Below are 22,048 nucleotides of genomic sequence, written 5' to 3'. Positions count from 1 at the left end.
TGAGATCTGATTATAACATGAGAAAAAAATGTGTAAACACATCTTCCAGTTCTGATAGTAGTGTAATAAATACACTCTTATTAGGTCAGGTTTTTTACCTTACTGCTGTCTTGAAAAATTTATTTTCCTGTTTTTTTTCTAGTAAAGGAAGCCAGTAGCTGGTTTTCTCCCTGCCAAAACAGGAAAAAGTATTTTTTGTCAGAACTTTAAGGGACTTCCCAGGTAGTGTTGATTATAACATCGTGTATAGAAGACTTCTACACAATGGAATTCTTTAATATAATGCGTTATGTATACAATATAACATACAAAAATATAAAAATCCGTAGGCTTTTGTTTGTTTTGAGTAATATTGTCTGCAGATTTAGCCTACTCTGGACTCAAATCTTGTGCCCAAAACCTAATAGAAATCTGCATGCAGAGATTTGGATTTGTTGAATCATTATTTGTGCTTGTTGATAGAGGTGTACTTAAAGGTATGAATTGTCCTGTATGCAAGTTTTAAAATGACAGAACTCTGGGGAAATACATTCTTGTTGTCCTGCTATCACCAGTAGATGTGATACAGTTTTTCCTAAAACTTGTGGGTAGAGGTAGTTATTGAAATGGAACAGAAGTTCTTCAGGTAAACGTGGACATGTTCCCATATTAACGTAGATCTTATTGTTTGAAAGAGTAGTATGTTTAAGGTTAAAGTTAGTGTGAAATGGAGTTGACTTTCTAGTCTTAAAATTCAGATTTTGCTTCAAAACATGAATCTTTGCAAAGCATAAAGAAGGACTGGAGAGACAGCTGAATCACCTAGGAACTGAGACCAGGAAGCCAAGACACAATTTCTTGCTATTTGCTTTGGTAAATATTTTTCTAGTGTGAAGGCAGATCTAAATGACAACAGTTCAGAAGTTCATAATCAGATCACTGACACTTTGGCTGCTTAACTTTTACTGCAAGAGATGCATGAAATAACTGATGGTGTGAGAAAATCAAACAGCTTCTACTCAGTGGTTTGTGTGCATGTAGATCATCCCTTTTTGTCAGATGGCACACTCTATGTAATGAATGCACAAATGTTAATTATTAACTAGATTGAATTAGTTACTGCGATCATCTGTTGGTGTTCAAAGTTAAAAGTGGGTCACCAAGACTCAGGATACTTTTGCAATGAATTCTAGCATTGATTTTCATATTTCTGCTTGTGCTGCTCTTTGGTTTCTAGTTTGAAGAGTAAAACACTTAAAGCCTTTTGCTCATAGCCTCATTAATTCTAACAGATGGTATAGGCTTGTTTAATATTAAAGTAGCATGTATATTACATGACAATCATCTGAATCCCTCCCAGCTTCTGAAAAAGGATTTTCTTTTTAAATGAAGCATAATTACTGTAAATAGATAGGTAGAATTTTTAGATCAAATCACCATTACTATCTTATCACCAAAGTAATTAACTGATGAAGCCAAACCTCAGACTTTGGGAAATGCAAATTCTTCTACTTTTTGTTGTTAAATAGCACCATATGAAGGATTTTCAGAGGAAAGTGGTCGTAGATCAGAATAATTATAGGTTAATTTGAGCTGCATTTAATAGGGGAGTGTATGAAAGTGGGTTGAGGGAAGTGTATTAGAAAAAATTGCTGAAATAAGTGAGGAATTCAGGGTATGTGTAGGGTGGAATCAGGACTTTCTTCAGTTTAGAGGCTAAAATCTTGACTGACTTGAAGTCAAACTTGGAAGGAGGACTTCTGAAATAACTGTGTGAGTAATCACTTCAAGAAGGATATTGCTAATAATTAGTGTATAGGAGGAGTGAAAAAATAATCCTGTGTTTAAAAAGTCATAGTTAGAGATTAAATGACGTGGGAAAGAAATCAGAGTTCTGCAGAGTAGGGCTGAATGAGACTTGACAAAGTAATCTGGTTCAAAGAAGAGAAGAATGAAAGAAGAATATGCTGTTCAGTGAGTAAATGCAGTAGTTTGGCGTGAAAGTTGAATTAATATTTTAATACAGCTGGTGAGTTTGTGTTCAAAGGCAAATGTAAATAAAGCGTACTGAAGTGGAAACGGAGTGGTTCCAGATTCAGTGAACCTGATGATAGTGACCTCTCCTTGAAGTGTGGTGGAATTTGTATGTGGAAACTTGTGTTCAAAATAGGAGTAGAACTTGACTGTAGATAGGCATGTAAAGAGGTGGAAATGTTTTATGGATTATTGTTGATGTCTATGTTGTTGTACTCTATATGAGTACAACATGAGAATGCTCATAAAATCCTCCTGTACAAGGAAGCAGCTGTAGCTAGAGTAGTTTATACTTTAAGTGTTTGCTTATTACACTGAGTGGTCTTAGGTTACTTAAGAGTTTGCATGTTTGGAGTTGCTTGAATAAGGCCTGTAGCTTTGCCTTATTGTGGAAACTTGGGAAATAAGGGCAAGATTGTCAAGAGGTATATATTTGGAATATTTTGTAGTACAGACTTGTTAAGAGGTTTCAGGAATTCATGAAGCAATCTTAGTGATTTGTTCAGAAGAGAATATGCAAGAAGCCAAGTTTATTGCACGAAAGGCTGCATATTTTATCTTGTTGACTAACCGCAGGTAATTTTACTATGATTTTTTTCACTTTTTGCTGTTTCAGAAATAATTACTGGAAACTGTAAGATACCTAATGAATTAATTTAGCCTAGGTTTTTTTTCTCTGTTTAAAGGATTTCTAAAACTTCTTCATTTAGTTACGCTTATTTCTAATGTTTCCTGATTTTTAAGCTGATTTTTGTGTATAATTGATATCAAATCAGAAAATGTGAATTGTGCATATTGTAAAATATATGTATGTGTATGGCATAAGGAAGTGCCACAAATATCAGAACATATTTTACTGAGCTGCTGTGATAAAGTGCCAGGATAGGAAACTTATTTATCTTAAGTCTTTCAAGTAGACAAAATTGTTAGATCTTTCCTACGCTTCAGAGTACATGTATTGCTTTCTAAACAAAAGTAAGATGGAGCAGAATAAATACAGCACAACACTAAGCGTTTAGCAGTACATTTATTTCAGGAAACAAAGTATTTCAAGAATAACTTTCGAAAATTGAGGCCTTGTGTTGTCTTTGTTCTTGCTACTTTTTGTGAAGACTAGAACATAGCTTTGTGCTAGATATGCTGTACCTTTTCAGAATGTTAGAATTACTGATGTGATGGACACTTCGCTGGTTTTACAGTTCCCTGTGAATTCGTTAGTAAACTTTTTGTTTTAGTAACTTGAAACTACCTCAATCTTTTTTAATTCTAATTTTATAATGGTTTTAGAAAATGCTAGTAGTCTTTAGGAATAATCTTTGTCATAGTCATACATCTACAATGTTTAGTAAGTGTCACCTAGCATCTTTCCTATTCACTGGAGATGCTTTTTTAAAACCACATTTTACTTTTTCTGCTTCATTCCAGTGGGTGTACTGATTTTGATTCCATCTGCCGGGTGCTTTAAAAAAGGGAAGTACGGGGGGCAGATTAGGGTTATTTTAAGGCAATTTATGTATTGGATATAAGATGTTTGGAGCAGCCTAGGGATGAAGTGAGATCATGAAGAGGAAAAATCAGGAGGGCTAAAGCCCAACTAGAGCTCAGGCTGGCCAATTCTGTGAAAGATAATAAAAAAATCTTTCTAAAGATTAATCAATATTAAAAGGAGGACCAAGGAGAATATCCAGTCTTTATTGGATGCAGAGGGAACAACTGTGGCAAAGGATGAGGTACTTAATGCCTTCTTTGCTTCAGTCTTTAATAGTAAGGAAAGTTGTTCCCTGTGTGTACATCCCTATGAGCTAGAGGAGCACAACAAAGTTCCTATGCCCCAAGAGGAGGTGGTTAGAGACTTGCTTGGCCAATTAGACATTCACAAGTCTATGCGGCTGGATGGGATCCACCCAAGGGTATTGAGGGAGCTGCCAAACCCCTTTCCATCATCTTCCAGCGGTCCTGGCTGACTGGGAAAGTTCCACTTGACTGGAGGCTGTGGATGTAGTCATCTTGGACTTCAGTAAAGCCTTTGACGCAGTTTCTCATAGCATTCTGCTTCAGAAGCTGTTAGCCTGTGGACTGGACAGGTGCACACTCTCCTGGGTGGAAAACTGTTTGGGTGGTTGGGCCTAGAGAGTAGTGCTAGATGGTGTTAACTCCAGCTGGAGGCCAGTTACAAATGGTGTTCCCCAGGGGTCAGTGCTGGGTCCAGCCCTGTTCAATGTCTTTATCAGTGACCTGGATGAAGGCATCGAGTGCACCCTTAGCAAATTTGCAGATGACACTAAGCTGGGTGGAAGTGTGGATCTGCTGGAGGGTAGGAAGGCTCTGCAAAGGGATCTGAACAGGCTGGACCGCTGGGCTGAGTCCAATGGCATGAGGTTTAACAAGGCCAAATGCTGGGTCCTGCACTTGGGGCACAACAACCCTATGTAGTGCTACAGACTAGGAGAAGTCTGGCTGGAAAGCTGCCTGGAGGAGAAGGACCTGGGGGTGTTGGTTGACAGCCGACTGAATATGAGCCAGCAGTGTGCCCAGGTGGCCAAGAAGGCCAATGACATCTTGGCTTGTATCAGAAATGGTGTGACCAGCAGGTCCAGAGAGGTTGTTCTCCCTCTGTACTCGGCACTGGTGAGTCCTCTCCTTGAATACTGTGTTCAGTTCTGGGCCCCTCACCATAAGAAGGATGTTGAGGCTCTGGAGTGAGTCTAGAGAAGAGCGACGAAGCTGGTGAAGGGGCTGGAGAAGAGGCCTTATGAGGAACGGCTGAGAGAGCTGGGGTTGTTTAGCCTGGAGGAGGCTGAGGGGAGACCTCATTGCTCTCTACAACTACCTGAAAGGAAGTTGTAGACAGGAGGGTGCTGGCCTCTTTTCTCAAGTGGCAGAGAGGGAATGGACTCAAGCTCCACCAGGGAAGGTTTAGGCTGGACATTAGGAAAAAATTTTTCACAGAAAGGGCATTGGGCACTGGCAGAGGCTGCCCAGGGAGGTGATTGAGTCACCTTCCCTGGAGGTGTATAAGGGATGGGTGGATGAGGTGCTGAGGGGTGTGGTTTAGTATTTGATAGGAATGATTGGACTTGATGATCTGATGGGTCTTTTCCAACCTGGTGATTCTGTGATTCAGTGGTTGATAGGAATGGTTGGACTTGATGATCCAAGAGGTCTTTTCCAACCTAGTGATTCTATGGTAACCTTCCATTTCACACTGCGCAGTCTCTGTTGAAGTAACATGCTCACATTTCTGTTTCATTTCCCTATACCTCTAATTGTTTCACAGAGAATTTTGATTCTCTTTCTACTATAAAGAATTATGAGAATTTTATGAAGACGTACAGATTGTTAAAGACTGAAAACGTGGTTTGTTTGATCTAGAAAAGATGATAGTGAGTGGTCTTGTTTTTCTTGGATCTTTATTTACCGAATAATTGAGTTCAATGGTTTTTGTTTTGCTCTTGCTTGTTGAGAACTGTAGTGTTTTGTTTCTCTTTCACAGTCAAATTCAATGAGTTACTTTGCTAATCATGATAATCTAAAATAGTGTAGTAAATTGCTATTTTTATATTGAGGCATTTATTTTGTAGTACACATCTGTGATAAAAATACATAGTTTATTTAAACCTCTTTTAAACATTGAGCATTAGAACTATTAGTGTTTAAGATCTTTAATTAAAGGCTGCATAAGGATAGGCTGGTTGAAACTTTGTGTGAAATGTATGATACTATTTTTGGGATGAACAGACCAATAAAATGAGGGGCTAAGGCAGTAATTGTCTTAAGGTACTTTAGGATATATCTGCAATTGAGTAGGACCTTCTCAAAGGAATTTTATTTCTTCTAGAGCCATAGAGTGACTTAGTCAAGGTAGGAGTTCTTGGACCTCATCTGCTCTTGTCACCTGCTTGGAAGGAGCTATCGTCTAAGTTAGATTGGGTTACTTGGGACCTTGTCCACCTGAATTTTGAAGTCTCCAAGGATGGAGTCAACACAGATCCTCTGGGAAACCTGTTCCAGTGTTTAACTGCTCTCTTGATGCAACTTTTTTTTAACTTTTTTTCACATAACTTTTGACAATTAACTCTCATCATTCTGTTTTGTGCTTTTAAGAAGATTCTGACTCTGTATTCTGTGTAATGACATATTGAGTAGTTGTGCATTGCAGTTACATCTTTGCCTTAGCTTAAAATGGAACAAAACCAGCTGTCTCAGCCTCTCCTCATGCATCTTTTTCTTTAGCCCTTCTCATAGTTTTCTTTGGCTCGAGTATGTCAAAGTCTTCCTTCTTCTGGGAGCCCAAAACTTGGCACAATATGCCAGATATGATCTGAATAGAGTGGAATATTTGCCTTGTACAGAGAGGTGATTATTTTGTCCCAAGCGCAAGTTTTTGCTCTTATCTTCAAATTTCTCAAGGTTTGTGTCAGCCAGTTTCTCCAGCCTGCTGAGATTCCTCTGAACAGTAGCTCTACTCTGCAGCATATCAGTTTGTCTCAGTTTAGGGAAAACTATCTGCAGATCTTCTGAAGTTGCATTCCATCCTATTTTCCTAACACTTTACAAGGACATTAAACAGTATTAGAACTCCTGCAAAATTCACTAGTAACAGTTTACCAGTTAGTCGTCAAACTGCTCACTGCTACCCTTTGAGCATCTCTCTCCCTGAACGTTGGATCTTGGACCACTGGAAGATTGTCAGGACACTTGCCTTTTCCCTCTGTCAGAAACTTGTCTTGATTACCTTGTAAAGATTTTAGAGTGGCCTCACGACATTACCACTGAGCTACCTCCACCCTTGTTGGGTGCATGCCATTCAATTCAGTAGACCCTGCATCCACTTGATCTAACTGGGGCCCCTAATTTAATCTTCTACCGCAGGAAATACTGCAGTACTTCTGCAGACCTGGGAAGTCTAAGAACAAATCTCACCAGCAGAGACCAAGGTAAACACATAGTCTTTCCCGAGTCCATTGGTGATAGATAACCTGTCCTGTTTCTGCAGTAGACCCACATTTTCCTTGATTAATTCATGTAAATGTGAAGTTGGTGTTCAAAAACAAATGCTCAGTTAACAAACATGGCTTTTACTTTAATTTTCTTTTGTTTGAAATTAAGTTTTAGAAAGATTCTTCATACGAGAATCTTTCTTGCAATGAACTATGAACTGCATATTCATATGTTAACGCTGGGGCTATAATGTCTTAGTTGAAGATCAGCCACATACTGTTTACACAGCTCTACATCAGGGGCAACCATTATATTAAATAGGTAATGTAAAAATGCTACTCCCTTGCTGTTCCAGGAGGAGTTGGGCATTCTTATCTGAAAGTAAAATGAGTTACATGATCTGCTGTGATGGAAATGTAAGGATGGATTCTGTTGCAGTGTGTGTTTGGGAACTCAGATTGCCTGGGGAATATGGACTTTGAAAGCTGTGATTTTTACCATGTGTCGAAAGCTTAAAAATAACATAATAAGGTCACTTCTTGTTAAAATATGTATAGAAGATAGGAAATGTATGTTAAGTGTTTTTTCACAGGAAATCATCAACTGTCAGTCTAGTTGCTGAAGATGGTGATTTTCATGCCCACTTAAAAAGGCTTTCCACGGTATGACTGGGCTCAGATTCATGGAATTGTAAGGAAAACAACAAGCCATAAAAGCCAGACTATTTGTATGAAGAAAGTATCTGGCTGTCTTTTCACCTTGGTCTTCACAACCTTTAAGTTAAAAGATTTGAACTTTTAAATGTGTCATGATTGTTCCTATTCAGTAAAGGTGTTGATTTTATGGCTGTTAACTCTGTTCAATTACTGGGGTCCCCCAGTGCTCACAAATTGGTTCATTCTAAATTGCTCTGTAAAGCTGGTTTTCCATTAGCTATGTCTAAAGGTGGATGAATCAAGAAACTGGTTTTTGATAGAAATCTTTCTTGAGATGGATAAAATGTCATAGTAGGAATCTTCTGCTCCTGTGTCGCTGTTGAGTAAAATAGCTATCCAGGCAGTATTAACTTTGCTGTGGCAAAATCTTTGGCTTGCAGTGCCACTGTATCAAATATTCATTGAGGAAATGTAATCTATTTAAATTACTGCATAGATTTTGCATAACCTTTTAGCATAAGTAAACTTGTAAATGCCCTTGAGAAATATGTTTTGAAGAATCAGTGGAAAAATGGATTTGATTGTAACAATGCAGTATTTTCATGAAAAAATATCTGGATAAATTACCAAAAATGCTGTATCTAAGAGAACACCCTGTGTAAGAGGATAAAAGAAAACAAGAACACGGATGAATGCATGGAAGAAGCATGAACCAAATTATCTTATTTCATGGTTCTGTGGAATGTCAATGAAGGACATCTTATGCTGGTAAAATAAATAATGGCTAGAAACATGTGGTATGTGTGTCTCCCTCAGTGCAAGCGCATTGCAATGAAATAGCCACTGTGTAGTTCTGATTTCTGAACCAAAAAAACCCCCCAAAACCCCAAACCAACTCTGATTTTATAGGATGCAAAATCTAGGAAATTCTAGAAAAAAATGGGAAAATATTGCATTTGTTGCTTGCAGGCTGCTTCTTATCTCCTAACTAAATAATGAAGGCTTGTAGTAAATTAACGTTTCCTTTTGGTGGAAGGTGCTCTTTCAGCAAAGAAAGTTTAGTGTTAATAGACTGTGTACCAACTAAAACTTGGGAACTGAGTGTTGCAGAATTCTATGCTGAAAGCAAACCACCTTTGCCAGCTATTAACCCCAGTGTTTAGAATCAGTTTCCCCTGCTCCCTCAGCAGTAGTTGCTTTATTTGTACTTGGGACTTTCCCATGCAGCATTTCCCTCTGGTTTCTGGTGTTGCAGCTAATCTGTATTCTGAGTAATTCAGGAGAAGAAAAAGTGGGGAGATGAATGAATGTGTTATCAATCAAAAGTTTTCTAGGCAGAGGCAAGTACTTACTCATTAGCAGGAGAGCTGTTAGTGAAGCAATCTGGAACTACTCTCTCCACATTTCTTTTAACAGCCGCTCTTGTTTGAGTCTGATCTGCTATAGGAAATCGACAGCCACTCTTGTCCTTAGGAGGGGTTGTAGTGTCAGAAGAAGAATCTGCATGAAAACTGGTCAAATAAATAAGATGATCTCAATTTAATCTTATTCTAAAACCTGAACAGCAACCAAATTCTGTGCAAGTTGACATGTTTGTATTGGGCAAGCCACATTTTGAAGCTGCGCGGGAGTAGTATAACATGGCATAATTCTTTCTCCTGCAGCAGCATATTCAGTTACGTTTTAGTAATGCAGAAAAAGTTGAGGTTCTTGCCTTTCAAATTAGGATGAGTTGCAGAAAAAATTAAACCTTACTGAGTGCAAATTTATTCTATTTTTTCATGATGGCCTGTTTGTGGCATGGATGCTGATCTAGTTGGCAGGAGGAGACTGTGCTTGTTAAACTCAGCTTCCTCTGGGATTTGCTTTTGTCTAAATCTCCAACTAAACCAAAAAGTAGAATTAAAGCAGTAGAGTATAAGTTTAAAACTCCCCATGGGAATGTTACTCCATTCCCATAAATAAATATTAATCTGTGTAGGTGAGTGCGTTTGGGTTCTTGGCGGACAATAATGTGAGGAGCATATCTGAGGGCATTGGAAATATTTTTACATTATCTTTAAGGTGCTAACAAGTAGGTTTACTATTGAGTTAAACTAAATGAGCTACTTAGAATACGTGGCAAATAGGAAGTATCTGTTTAAGTTAATCATAGAATTATTTGGGTTGGAAGGGATCTTAAAGATCATCCAATTCCAACCCCCTGCCATGAATAGGGACACCTCCCACCAGACCAGGCTGCTCAAAGCCTCATCCAGCCTGGCCTTGAACACCTCCAGGAGTGGGGCATCCAGACTTCTCTGGGCAACGTGTTCCAGTGCCTCACCACCCTCACAGGAAAACATTTCTTCCTAATCTCATCTAAATCTCCTCTGTTTCAGCTTAAAACCGTTACCCCTTGTGCTATCACTGCACTCCCTGATAAAGAGCTCAACCCCAGCTGTCCGTAGGACCTGTTTAGTAGAAAGTAGTGGTTAAGTACATGGTACATTGCAAGTTATTTTGTTGGTGGTTGGTTTTGTTGGGGTTGTTGTTATAGTGGAGCAGAGAACACTCATTTTCACTGTGATGTACCAGTCTGGGGTCACGAATAAGCATGGAAAACATTCTTAAGAACCTTCACCACCACCAAGATGTAAAAGTTGATGCCTGGACAAGCATTCAGCTGGTCTTTAAAATTGTGCGTTTTAAGCTTTTAGTATTGGAAATGTTTGGAGTTTCTTTATAGCTTTGTGCCATGTGGTTTAAAAAGCCTAAGCAGGCATTTGGTGAACCAGTGCCTCTTCCCATTCCTTTCTGCCTCACAAAGACTGCACATTTTAAGAACATGTTGTTATGGCTCTGTAAATTGAGAACTGAGAAAAATCCCAAACCCCTCAGTTACCAGAAGATGTAGTGGGATGTGATTTTCGAAAAACCTCATTGTTACATCACTGACAAAACCACTGAAGTTTGGGAATCAGAGCAGTTGCAGATTTTCTGTGCTCTTGTTCGTGTATTTAAATGATCTTTTGCGTGGCTGCAATCATGCTGTTTTGCATATGAGTCTGATGATTAAGTCTGTTTATCGTTTTTAGTTCTTGAGAGAGGAAAGCCAAGCATCCACTTTTTGGTGAGATTTAAAAAAAAATATATAAGGCTTAGGTCAGCAGACTGTGCGTTGGTGTCACTGTGCATTTAGCTTAAGAACTAAGGATGTGAAAGAATGAGCACGTTCCATTTAGGCGAGATTGTTGTCTGTTAGGGTTTGGTTTGCCATGATTTTTGAGCTTTCTGTATGATCTCATCACTGGAGGAGGAAAGTATATTCTCCCATAAGAATAATCTTATGATTCATTACTACTGTGGTTTTTTGTGTGAGCCTTTTGAGTGCCAGACCTCCCCCTACTCTTCCCCCCAAATAAAAAACAACCACCCTGTCTCTGGCTTTATATGGTATTGCTGTAGGTGGACTTCTCCAGTATAATGGTTGGCTTTAATAATCAGAGCCTTACATCTTTGTCTAGAGAAGAACTCCTCCTAACATATATTTATCTAGCTATTTGTCAAGCCTTACATTTTGGGAAGAGAGCTTGTATACTTTGTTTCCTAAGTTTTGGTAAGCACTGTTGTGCATGAATGTTCCCTTTCATGACTTTTCCCCTTTTTGCATATAATTTCATACACTAAGTTTAGTAAGTTTACTTGAGAACAGACGATTTCTTAGCATTTCTTAGTCAATATTTAGATTGTTTCTTTAGTTCCCCAGCCCACTGCACTAAGTTAGCAATTAGTTCTTTGGGCAGCTGTGTGTTTTGGCAGTAGCATTATTAGCTGGAGATGGGTCCCTTCACTCATTCTGCTGCATCCCTAACGAGCTCTTATGTTGGGAAGATGCAGGCTAATTCAAGTGTAATGATTTCTGGAACCATTGCACCAGTACATCAAAAGAAAATTTGTAGTTGGGCAACTAAACCTGACAGGATGCTTTTGAAGGCCTAATGACCGGACGAATTGATAAAGACCGTCATCCTTTTCTCTTACAACATGACTGTACGTGAGTTGTTTCCCAGTACTGCTGAAGTAATCTGGGCATAAAAGAATGGGGTTGTGATCTACTAGAGTGTTCAGTTCCTGCGATCTAAGAGAAGGGTGTATTGCAGAGAACTCCGTGGACTGTGAAGACTTAATGAATAAATACTGATATCATTGAAGATCTGTCTCCTGTTAGAAGGACAGCAGGGAAGCGTAATAAGCTTGAAGAACAAGAAATATGATAAACGCCACTGTTCCAATTCACTTGGGTCCAGCTCCTTTGAACTGAAATTTAAATTCATAAATAGGATAGTAATACAAAGGGCAATGGCTCAAGTTTTAGTAACAGTCTGTATGTTACACTCAGTATTTTCCTAGGAAAAAGTGGATCATGGAAAGAAAACTAAACCTTGTTTTTCATTAGACCTGTCAAAGGTAGAATCATGAGCTAATAGCATGGATTTTTGATTTGGTGTAGCCTATTGAGTTTGGTGGGGTTCAGGTATGCACTTTATTTTTAAAAGTGAAAAATATGATACTTTCAGTGTCTAATCGCTGTAATATGCTATATTTAGCTATTGAACTCTCAAATGGTGATTGAAGAGAAGACCTAAAAATTCTTCTTTTTCAAAGCTCCTGCCTCCTTGCTTTTCTTCAAAGCAAAAAGTAATCACTTTAGAGAGCAGATATTTTACTAAGAGAGAGCAATTGAATTCATCTCACCTACATCTAGTAATGTGCAGTTATTGAACCTGTGAAAAGGCTAGCAGACTGTGGTGGTTTAATTTGTTTCTGATAGCAATAACTTCATTTTTCCATTTTAATGCTACAGTCTGATAAACAAAGTGATGGGTGGTGGGTACTGCTGGCAGGAGGGGAGTATGTCACCTTCAAATTAGCACCTTGGTATGAAAATTACAGACCTGGAGCATTAAAATTTTAGTTACAAGATTCATGTGAAATGAAAGCAGAAGGCTTATTTATTGTGTAATGATTGTATAGGTCAACTGGAAATTTTTTTTATTTATCATCTTTTAAAATATGTGAATCGTCTTGTATCTTTATATGGTTTAGAATAATCCCCTGCTATTAAGAACATTCTTTTCTTCTAAATGGAGCATGAAATATTTGAGATCTAGACTTGTATAATATTTCTAGTTATAAGGCATAGCCTGAGAAGTGGAACTAAAAATAGTTTAATAGTTGTTAAAGAAATGCTAGCAATTCTACTCAAGGTCATCTTCTTTGTACTTAGGAATTGTGCCACTTGAATACCAAATAGTTCTAAAATGAGAAGGTGTTTATTCTTATGTTAAATAAAATTATGCAAACCCAGGGCTTTTTTATAAACCTAGGCCTATGGAAGGACCATGGCAGGGCAAGGAGTGAGAATGCTCTGAATGGGAATGTCTGAACTTGTTAATTAAGTCTTTGGATCACTGTACTATTACTCAGTCACACTCTGGTTCTACCTTTGATGTAATTGGAACCTATTAAATTACAATCATAGTCTCAATTTTTAATAGATTCTAAATGATTTTTTTTTGTCTGAGGCATGATTGAAATAAGTTTTTTGTCAAGGACTTTGCAAACCACATGGCTTTGTTTCCAAATCGTTGTCTAGGGCCTGACCCCTATGGCTTATCATGCCAGTAGCTGATAGAAATTAAAATGTAGCAAAAATTTTTTCAGGTTCAGAAATTTTGCAGAGGCTTTCTGTAGTACTGTTACACATTTTAGAAAAACCACTACTGTTTTTTCTGTACTTTGTGAAGAGTACAGAATCTTTCTAGGTTTGAACTTTTAAGATAGTTGTGTGCCAAATACTCTAAAAATAAGGTTCTTGCCTTGTCCTCTTCTCACATGAGGGAGCTGTCTTACTTTCCCTGTGGCATGTTGTTAGTGGGACTACGAAACAGCTGAAACTTGTAACTAGTATTATTTTCTTTGTATCAGATCTTTCTTCTTGGATCAGCTGTGGTCTTCTCAGTTGGAATTGTAAATATAAGATGAACTATGCGTACAAAAGAAGTGCTTTATATGTGTATATTATAATTTTGCTGTCCCTGTATTGAACTAATTTCTAACTAGAAAAATGGTCTAATTTAAGGTGGTTGTCCCATTCTGATATAGTTGTGAAATTGGTGATGAGACTAGAAGATGTGCCTTATTAAAATTAAGAATGTATTTCCTCATCTGATATTGAATCTCTCGTGTGCATAAGAGCTCGGTATTCTCTCTTCTCTAGCCTTGAAAAACATCCCAGTGTGGAATGCTTTTCCTGTTGTTGGAGTACCATGGGAAGTGTGATAGAAGTTGGTACTCAGTTTCCTCAAAGAAGTTAGTATTTAAAGCTAACAAAATAGTTAGATGTACTGCTGAGTTTTCTTGTGCGGGGAGATGGAAATAAGATATTGGGAAATTCAGCATGAACTTTGTTTTTTAAAAAGGAAACCAAACAAAGCAAAATACCCAAACAACAAGCATGACACTCCCCCCTCCCCGCCCAACCCAACCCACCTATAGAAACTCACAGAAAACCCAAGAAAGAGTAAGGGGAGCTAATCCTCTTCCTCTTTCATAAAATATGAACAAATATTTCACTGCTTTCCTTCTGTAATTTATGAAAAATGCATGTCTCTTCAGCCTTTTCAGCTTTCCAAATGGCAGGCCACATTCCTTACAAGCTAGGCTTCATGTGCTTTCTATAACGTTGGATGTGCTGGAGTGGTATGTTCAGAGAGTTCGACTTACTGATAAGAAATCATTCCTTTCTATTTTTATTTCCTGTCTGCATTTGGACATTTCCCATAAAGATGACTTGCATAGTATCACCCTCTCCCAATAAATAGTCTGGTTATGGTATGTTTTCCTTTCTTATGTTTAATACCAGCATACTAGAACATTATTGAACATTTAATGGTATTGGAACATGCATGACATGCTCCCCTTTTAGCTCTAGGCTGTACCTTAGCTACCAGATGATGACTGCCACAATCTGGAGTAGCTACTAATGAAATTGTGCTTTTCAGTAAACAATAGAACCTTTTTTCAGAGAGAGGATGTCACATCTGGGTGTCAACTGTTAAAAAATATGTCAAATCTAAAGAGCATTTCAGTTATGAAAAGGTGATTTTTTTTCTTGTGCCAAACTTCATCCTGTGTGTGTGTTTTCTTCTGTATATGTTAAAAAGAGCAGGGGCCTTCCAGTCTTGTTCCTACTACTAGTAGTTTCAACAGGAAAATGTAAACTATATGAAGCTAGTATGACTCTAGATTCCTTGTTCCCTAGTCTTTGCAGAAAACTTCGCATATGTTTACAGGGTGCAATTAAACTTTCTGGTTGGTGGTGGGGAAAAAGTGGGGGACTAAAAAAACCTGCAAGGGGAAAAAGTGCAAAAGAAGTGGAAGTAATTCTCTTGTTCGTTAGTACTTAGGCCTGTTTGTCTTGACAACAACTTTTCAGCACAAACACCTGTAAGCAAAGGTCAAAGTGCTAGTGGTCTTATACTTAGAAAGATGAATGTTTCAGCAAGTTACAAGAAGTATTTCTTTAACGTTTTGAGTTTTAAAAAAAGTTACTGAAAGGATGATGATAGGATGATTTGCCTTAAGTAATTTTATGATCTATTCCAAAATATTTGTGTTTTAACAGTGAACAGAGCATCTGCCAAGCACGAGCTGCTGTAATGGTCTACGATGATGCCAATAAGAAATGGGTACCAGCTGGTGGATCAGCTGGATTCAGCAGAGTTCATATATATCATCACACAGGCAACAACACATTCAGAGTAGTGGGCAGGAAGATTCAAGATCATCAGGTAAGTGAATATCTGAAAACTTAGAATGAGAAGCTTAAGTTGTTTTTCTGATTGTTTTTAACAGTAAGAAATAGGTAAAATTCAGTAAAATAATGGGAACTATAGATGATACATTTATTTTAAACTGATGTAGCAACACTCTATTGTGGCTTTCCCCCCATAAGCACTTTATGTGCATCTAAGGCTTGTGTCTTTGTGTGCTCTTTACCGTTTCTTCATACAGACAGATATAAAGGCTAGTGGTATATGCAGAAGTCATCTGATTCTCCTTAAGGCAAAGTGTCAGTCCAAGAGCTTTTGTTCTTCTCTACTTTCTGCTCTTAGATGTAGCCTACATAGGTACCAACAGTTCTGTTGTAGCTTTTTGTAGTTGGGTGCATGATTTTGCATTTCCCCAGGTCAGTTCATTAAAAAAAACAAGCCCTTCTGACATGTGATAATGCTGATCATCTGCCACTTTGATAGGCTGAGAAGGGAGCAACAAGCATTACATCTTAATATCCTTGCCAGAGATGTTAGTAGATCTTGTTTAAGTGGAAAACCTTGCACTCTGTCTTGAAATACGCTCTGTCTTGAAATACGCTCTGTCTTGTAATACTTGGGGTGAAGTTAAGGATCTAACTTATGTTTGAGGAAAGCTTCTACATCTGTTTGTTTATTTCCCAGCATTTCATCTTGTTCTTTTGGTCTGTTCTTGGTCATTTATCACACACCTGAATCAGACTGATAATGTCTTATGGCATTTGTCATTAAATACTTACTGTAATAATAAATGATCTCTGTGCATTCATCCAAGAACAGTCCTGGATTTTTTTTACCCATTATTCAATGGAAAAAGGGGGGAGGATATAGTTATCCAAATGCAATGAGATCCTCTTAGTGGATGACTTGTAATAAATGGTTGTCCTACTAGCTAGGATTTCTCATCTTTTGTGTGAGGCAGAATGGTCTTGCAAAGTGATACCTAGTGATACACAGTAAAAGTACAAGTAAACTGCTACTGAATGCACGGCAAGCTGAAGGGGCACAGCAGCCACAGTGAGAAGGTAGTAACTTGGTTAGCAAACATATTTCTAACAAGTACTCTGTGCGTTAATGGAAAACGGAGTTTCTGAAATCCTTATGCATATTCATGTTGAGTATTCTACTAGAAGTCAGAACTGTTGGTATTACTACATTGGTGTTATAAGACATCGGTGTATCATTTGAAATGAGGACACTTAAGCTACAGAAGTTCATTCAAAATATCTCATTAGTCGCCTTGTGTATTCTCATCTCCGATTTCATGCAGCATTGGAATTATAGTTGAAATGACTGTGTGCTTCAACATTGTGATCTTGTGGATTGTGGGACTGGAATTAACCCACCTGGTTAGAAAATAAAGTCTACCTGAAGCTAAAACTCATGATGAAATGGCAATTTTAAATACAATGAATATTTTTTTATAATTATAGGTGGTAATAAATTGTGCCATTCCAAAAGGGCTGAAGTACAATCAGGCCACACAGACCTTCCACCAGTGGCGGGATGCTCGACAGGTGTATGGTCTGAATTTTGGCAGCAAAGAAGATGCCAATGTCTTCGCAAGTGCCATGATGCATGCCTTAGAAGTATTAAATTCACAGGAAGCTGGTAAGAGTCTCTTAACTTTTTTTTTTTTAAAGATTGTTCAAATACAGAGATGGAAAAAAAATCAAATGTTTATGCACAAAAGGCAGTAAATCTTGTCTCCAGTCATGATTCAGCCTCTAGCCATTTTAATTGTTCGGGTGTTTTGTCTGCCGAATTGCTGCTTCTTAATAGTGACTCAACTGGACTGCCATCCATGTAATTCCTAAAAAGTAAATAGCACAAAAGTCTATCTATTACATATAGAAACTTGCTGTCTTTGCTTTTTTTAAGGAAACAAAACAAAACCAAACCACCAAGTGTACCTCTTTTTAAACTGGATACTTCTCAGTATTTCTAGAGACATCCAGTATCCTTAACATGTATTGGTATTTTTCCTTCACCATGAATGTTATTTTTCCTCTGGACCTTGGGGTTCAGGCCATCCTCTTTGGCAGTAAGGTAATGTTGTTACCATACAGAAGTTTCTAACTTGGAGACCTTGTATCCAAGGGTAACGTTAAGATTAGCACATATAATTTAGACAATGGATCTGACAATTCCTTTTCTTTTAGATGGAGAGCAGGTTGACATACAGGGTTTAAACCATTGGTGGAAAATGTAGTGGCTTTCACTCTTCAGGTGGTGTCTGCAGTATGTTCTAGATAGGCTCTGCAGCAAACTGATCAGTGTAACCCTAGGACACGCGCAGAGAATAAAAGACTTTTGCGACTTTTGTGTGCTTGTAATCAAATAGAATTCTTTTGTCCTCATAAAACTTTAAAGTTTGCTCGTGTAACAAGAGGTAGCACCTCTGTGCCAATTCTTTCTCTTGTAGAAAGTCAGGCTGTAGGTAACCTTACTAGGGCTGTCTCAATGACAGCAAGAAAGGATGACTTTATCATTCTGATAGTTACTTCAAGACTGAGTTTGCCTCTTTCAGGTTGAGTTTGCCTCATTCAGGTTAACACTAATTGCTCCCTGATGTTTGGGAGGTTGTTTGTTTTCAGGTGGATTTTTGTGTGATCCATTAAATGAAAGTTGAGTTTGACTATAATGTCACGTTCTGGTTGCTGGCTAAGTGCTGTAGTCTGTCTGTTTTGTTAATAGCTTTGAGATATAGGTCTGATAAGGACATGAATTAAGCTGCATAGTTGTGTTTGATACTGGTTGAAACCTTTAAGTTTTCTGAATTGTAGGATAGTCACTTTATTTCCCTCTCCTGTGATTTGACTTGGTAGTGGTAGGTACAAGACTAAATGCATTCACTAGCTGTATCACAAACAGATGGTGGACACCATCAGCATGAGAGGAAACTAATGTTCTTCTATGACTTCTGTCAGCCAACAAGAACTGTGACTGTCTCAGATTGGGTATCTCTTACCTGTTTCACTGGCAGGTAGATGCTCTAGCTTTCAACAAGAGGAAATAAAACCAAAGCTTAGCGTTACCAGTGTTGCTTCAGCAGTTGTCTAAAGATGAGTAGTTTTGCACTGCTGCTTGTAAAAAAAAATATTCATAATTACATGTATAGAACTGCTTTGTAAGCCTCTTGCCATTTCCAGACAGTGTTTAAAGAAAAATGTTTGTAATGTATCTGTGTTAATATGCTGTCCACAAATGTTCCTAAGTTTTACAAGCTGGGAGGCTTGTCAGCATATAACCTACATATCACTTATCCTGATATAGGTCAGAATAAATTCAGAAGTGGAAAAAGATCAAGTACCTTTCTGAACCTACCTGCTTCAGTAATGGAAATAAGATGCTAAGTAGCTTGCAGTTTAGAAATACACTAATTAGACTCATTGCTCAAAGTTTAATATATTTCTTCTCTTTATGGTTGGTATAATTTCCTAGAAGTGCAGCTAGAAATGAATCCTTGGTGTTAATAGTTTTGGTGGGTTTTTTGTTTGTTTTTATTTTTCCTAGCATCTCTGACATAGCTGAATCTTTGCTGAGACAGGTGGCTAGCACTGAGGCTCTAATATTGGCTCTTCATTTTAGGAAATGTGTTGGTATTCTGATGATATTGCTTCAAACATCTGTACCTGAAGAGGACAATTCATCTCTAATAATTCATGCAAATTTATTATTTTTCCTAGCATATATAAAAAAAGCGTATAGAATCTCCAAGTTAAGTAAAATAAAGGAAATCTTCATAGATAACGTCCCTTTTACTCTAGAATTGCTTACAACTAAGGTTTGTTTTTTGCAGTGTCTTTATTTTCCGCTGTGTTTTCTCATTTCTTTTATTAATTTAGTTATTTTAAGTTGCACTTTATGCATAAAAGGAAAGCAGATTTAATGTTAGCTGGGCATACTGTTCAGAAATTCAGGTAGCTATAGATGACAAGCTTTATGCAAGGGTTTGCAGAAATTTAAGTTACTTCTGAGGAATATTAAAGATTATTTTGTGGATAACATTTCAGTTTGCAAAGTAGCTGTTACCTATGGTCTTAAAAAAAAATCTTACAGTGTCCTCGTCTTCAGTATACCTGAAGAATGTCATTGATCTTTGCTTGCAGTTGGCATCATCACCTGTTCTGGTGCTGTCATAACTGGAGATTGTTTAATTTAGGATCTCCCTCTAGTGGATCTTTAGAAGCAAAGAGGATACTGGGTGCCTGCACCACTGAGCACACACAGTGCTGGGCTTTTTGTCATTCTAATGAGTTCAGAATGCAGAATAAAAGTGCTTGAGAGCAAAAGCTTTTTTTCTCCTTAAAACAAAAGGGTATAGGTTTGTCTTGAAGGACTCTGAACTGATGGCTGCCTTGTCAGTGAAATAATCTGAAATACACTGTCTATTTTTTTTTCCTTCTCCCTGATTTGCAGTGCTGATGACATGATCATCCTAATTTCTTAAATCACTGTAAAAGTCAGTGTTTTCACTCCATTCCAATTTGAATGACTGTACTAGTAGCTACTCAACCAGACCCTGTTTTCCTGCTGGCTACATAGAGCAGATTGTAGACCGCCTGCAAATCCATAAGAGAAAAACAACAGTGCAGGACTATACTTTCCCCTGGAATCTTAGGGTAGACTATTAGTGCTACAAGTTCCTGCCCCATCCTGTTCAGGGGACGTATTAAAAATGAACCAAGGTTGCTTCTGGCACTCATTTGAGAAAACTTTGAAAGATTGATTCATTTCATTAATTGTCTGAGCTGGTCAGAAGTTATAATTCTGCCAAACAGTAAGTGTATATCATCAGTTTAAGAGGTCATTTGAAGAGGATTTCTGTCTTTAAGGCTGTGTGCAATGGGTTCAGGTACTTGGTAAATGGTCTTGATTAATTGTCTAGAGTAAAGATGACTGCTTTCTGTGAAGGTTTTTGTATTGTGTTACACAGAAAGTTTGCCTATCTACATTAAGCAGAGCTTGGTGTTGCAATCAGAGTGCCTCTGGAATGAGAGAAAAGCCTCAAGGAAAGGAAATTGGATGGCTGAGAAAATTTTTTGATGTGTGATTATTTTTTTATTCCTTTGAAGGAATAAGGGCAAGTAAGGCGAAGCATGTGTTGGGAGGTGAGAGGAACAAGGAGACATCATACTTAGTTTTGCATTTGTAGTTCAGCTGGAATCAGTGTTTCTTTGCTTGGCGTCTGCCTTCAGTCTCGGGAAAACCTTGCTAAGAGACCAAGAAACTAAATAGGAGATTTTTGTATGTACAATTTGCATTTGAGAAGGTACTTCAAGTTTTATTGCATAAGATGAAAGTGGTAAAAGAACAGCAACTGCAAATAAACATTCTAATTCTTTCTAATAGAATTACATGCATGTAAGATTCATTGTGAGTTTTGTACTAATATTTAAGTTATACATTGGTTCTTAAAAAGATTTTGAGGTATCCTGGCTTCAGTGAATCTGTTCTAATATTGCCTTAGATGACACTAGGAAAAAGTTTTTTTGTTTCCAAAGTTTCTATTTTTATTCTAATCTTGGGGGAAAAAAACCTTGAGCTTAATTTTTTTAAAAATTTACTAGTAACCTTAGCTAGGTTGCTAGTAATGCATGCTTTTTCCACAGCTGTATACTGATGTGTGGTCCTTTTTCTTACAGCAAGGATAGTTCATTAAATCCTTGCTGATAGGGGAATGCACTCAGTCATGTCATAAATTGAATAATTTAGTATCTTTGGGAAGTGCAAACTGAAACAAAAACCAGGGTCGCCTAATTGGAATATGTGTGGAGACTCTAGGAGACTGAACTGAGAAACGTATATGAGAGGCTTGGGGGTGATCTCGAATGCTTTTCCTCATACTGTTTTGGTTCATGTCATGCTAAAACTTGTTTTGAGAGAAAAATTATTCTACTGCAATGAAGTAATTGTGCTGTACCTGTACTCTTGGCAAGCCTCTGGAGCAGTCTGTCAGCACTGCTTATCAGAATGGAAGTAACACAATTTGGTATTACCACCTGTGTTGTCTAAAGTTGGATTATACCTCTATTTTTGCTAATAATTCTTTTCTTTTAAATGTGGGATTGATTGAAGACATTTTTTATAATCACTGGTCCTAATTATAATAGCTGGTCCTAATTTAACTAATCCTGATTTATATGCCAAAATATTGACCTAAAGGATTTTTTAACTGTGTATTGGACAAAACACTTCCATTCCATTTTAATTGCACATAAGGTTGTTGAAAGCGTAATTGGTGTTAGCTGTGGTATTTGGAAGTGAAGGGAAAGTTGCTAAGTTTTCAGAGTTGTACTCCCTTTTAGGGGTTGTCTGTATGGTGTTTCTGATTTGTGTAGTTCAAGGTTACTGTTCTATCACATAAAAGCGTTGAAGTTTTGGTGAGCAGCCCAAAATTTAATTAAAATTTGGTAGTTGATCTTAACCGCATAGCAAATGTACCTAGAAGTACATAAATGTTTTTGATAAAGTTTTGTTTAATAAACATCGAGGAATGTAAATATATTTTTCTCTTGAGGGTTCATATTGTTGTCTTAAGTAATATCAGTAGAAGCTGTAACTATATTAAATCTGCCT

At 37.6% G+C, this 22,048-nt stretch overlaps 1 protein-coding gene across 6 annotated transcripts in view; it reads left to right on the top strand.

Annotated features, from left to right (window-relative positions):
* Positions 1–22,048, top strand: part of ENAH (ENAH actin regulator) — a 97,346-nt gene that overhangs the window by 34,052 nt on the left and 41,246 nt on the right. For all 6 annotated transcript variants that reach the window (XM_069852723.1, XM_069852725.1, XM_069852726.1 and 3 more), the window contains exons 2-3: positions 15,280–15,445; positions 16,900–17,077. In XM_069852723.1, coding sequence (XP_069708824.1) covers positions 15,280–15,445; positions 16,900–17,077 — 344 coding nt within the window. The remainder of the gene's footprint in view (positions 1–15,279; positions 15,446–16,899; positions 17,078–22,048) is intronic.

The sequence above is a fragment of the Phaenicophaeus curvirostris genome, chromosome 2 (genome assembly GCF_032191515.1).
Source record: "Phaenicophaeus curvirostris isolate KB17595 chromosome 2, BPBGC_Pcur_1.0, whole genome shotgun sequence".
Classification (NCBI taxonomy): Eukaryota; Metazoa; Chordata; class Aves; order Cuculiformes; family Cuculidae; genus Phaenicophaeus; species Phaenicophaeus curvirostris.
Note: the sequence above shows the minus strand (reverse complement) of the source record. Positions and strands in the feature narration are given on the sequence as shown.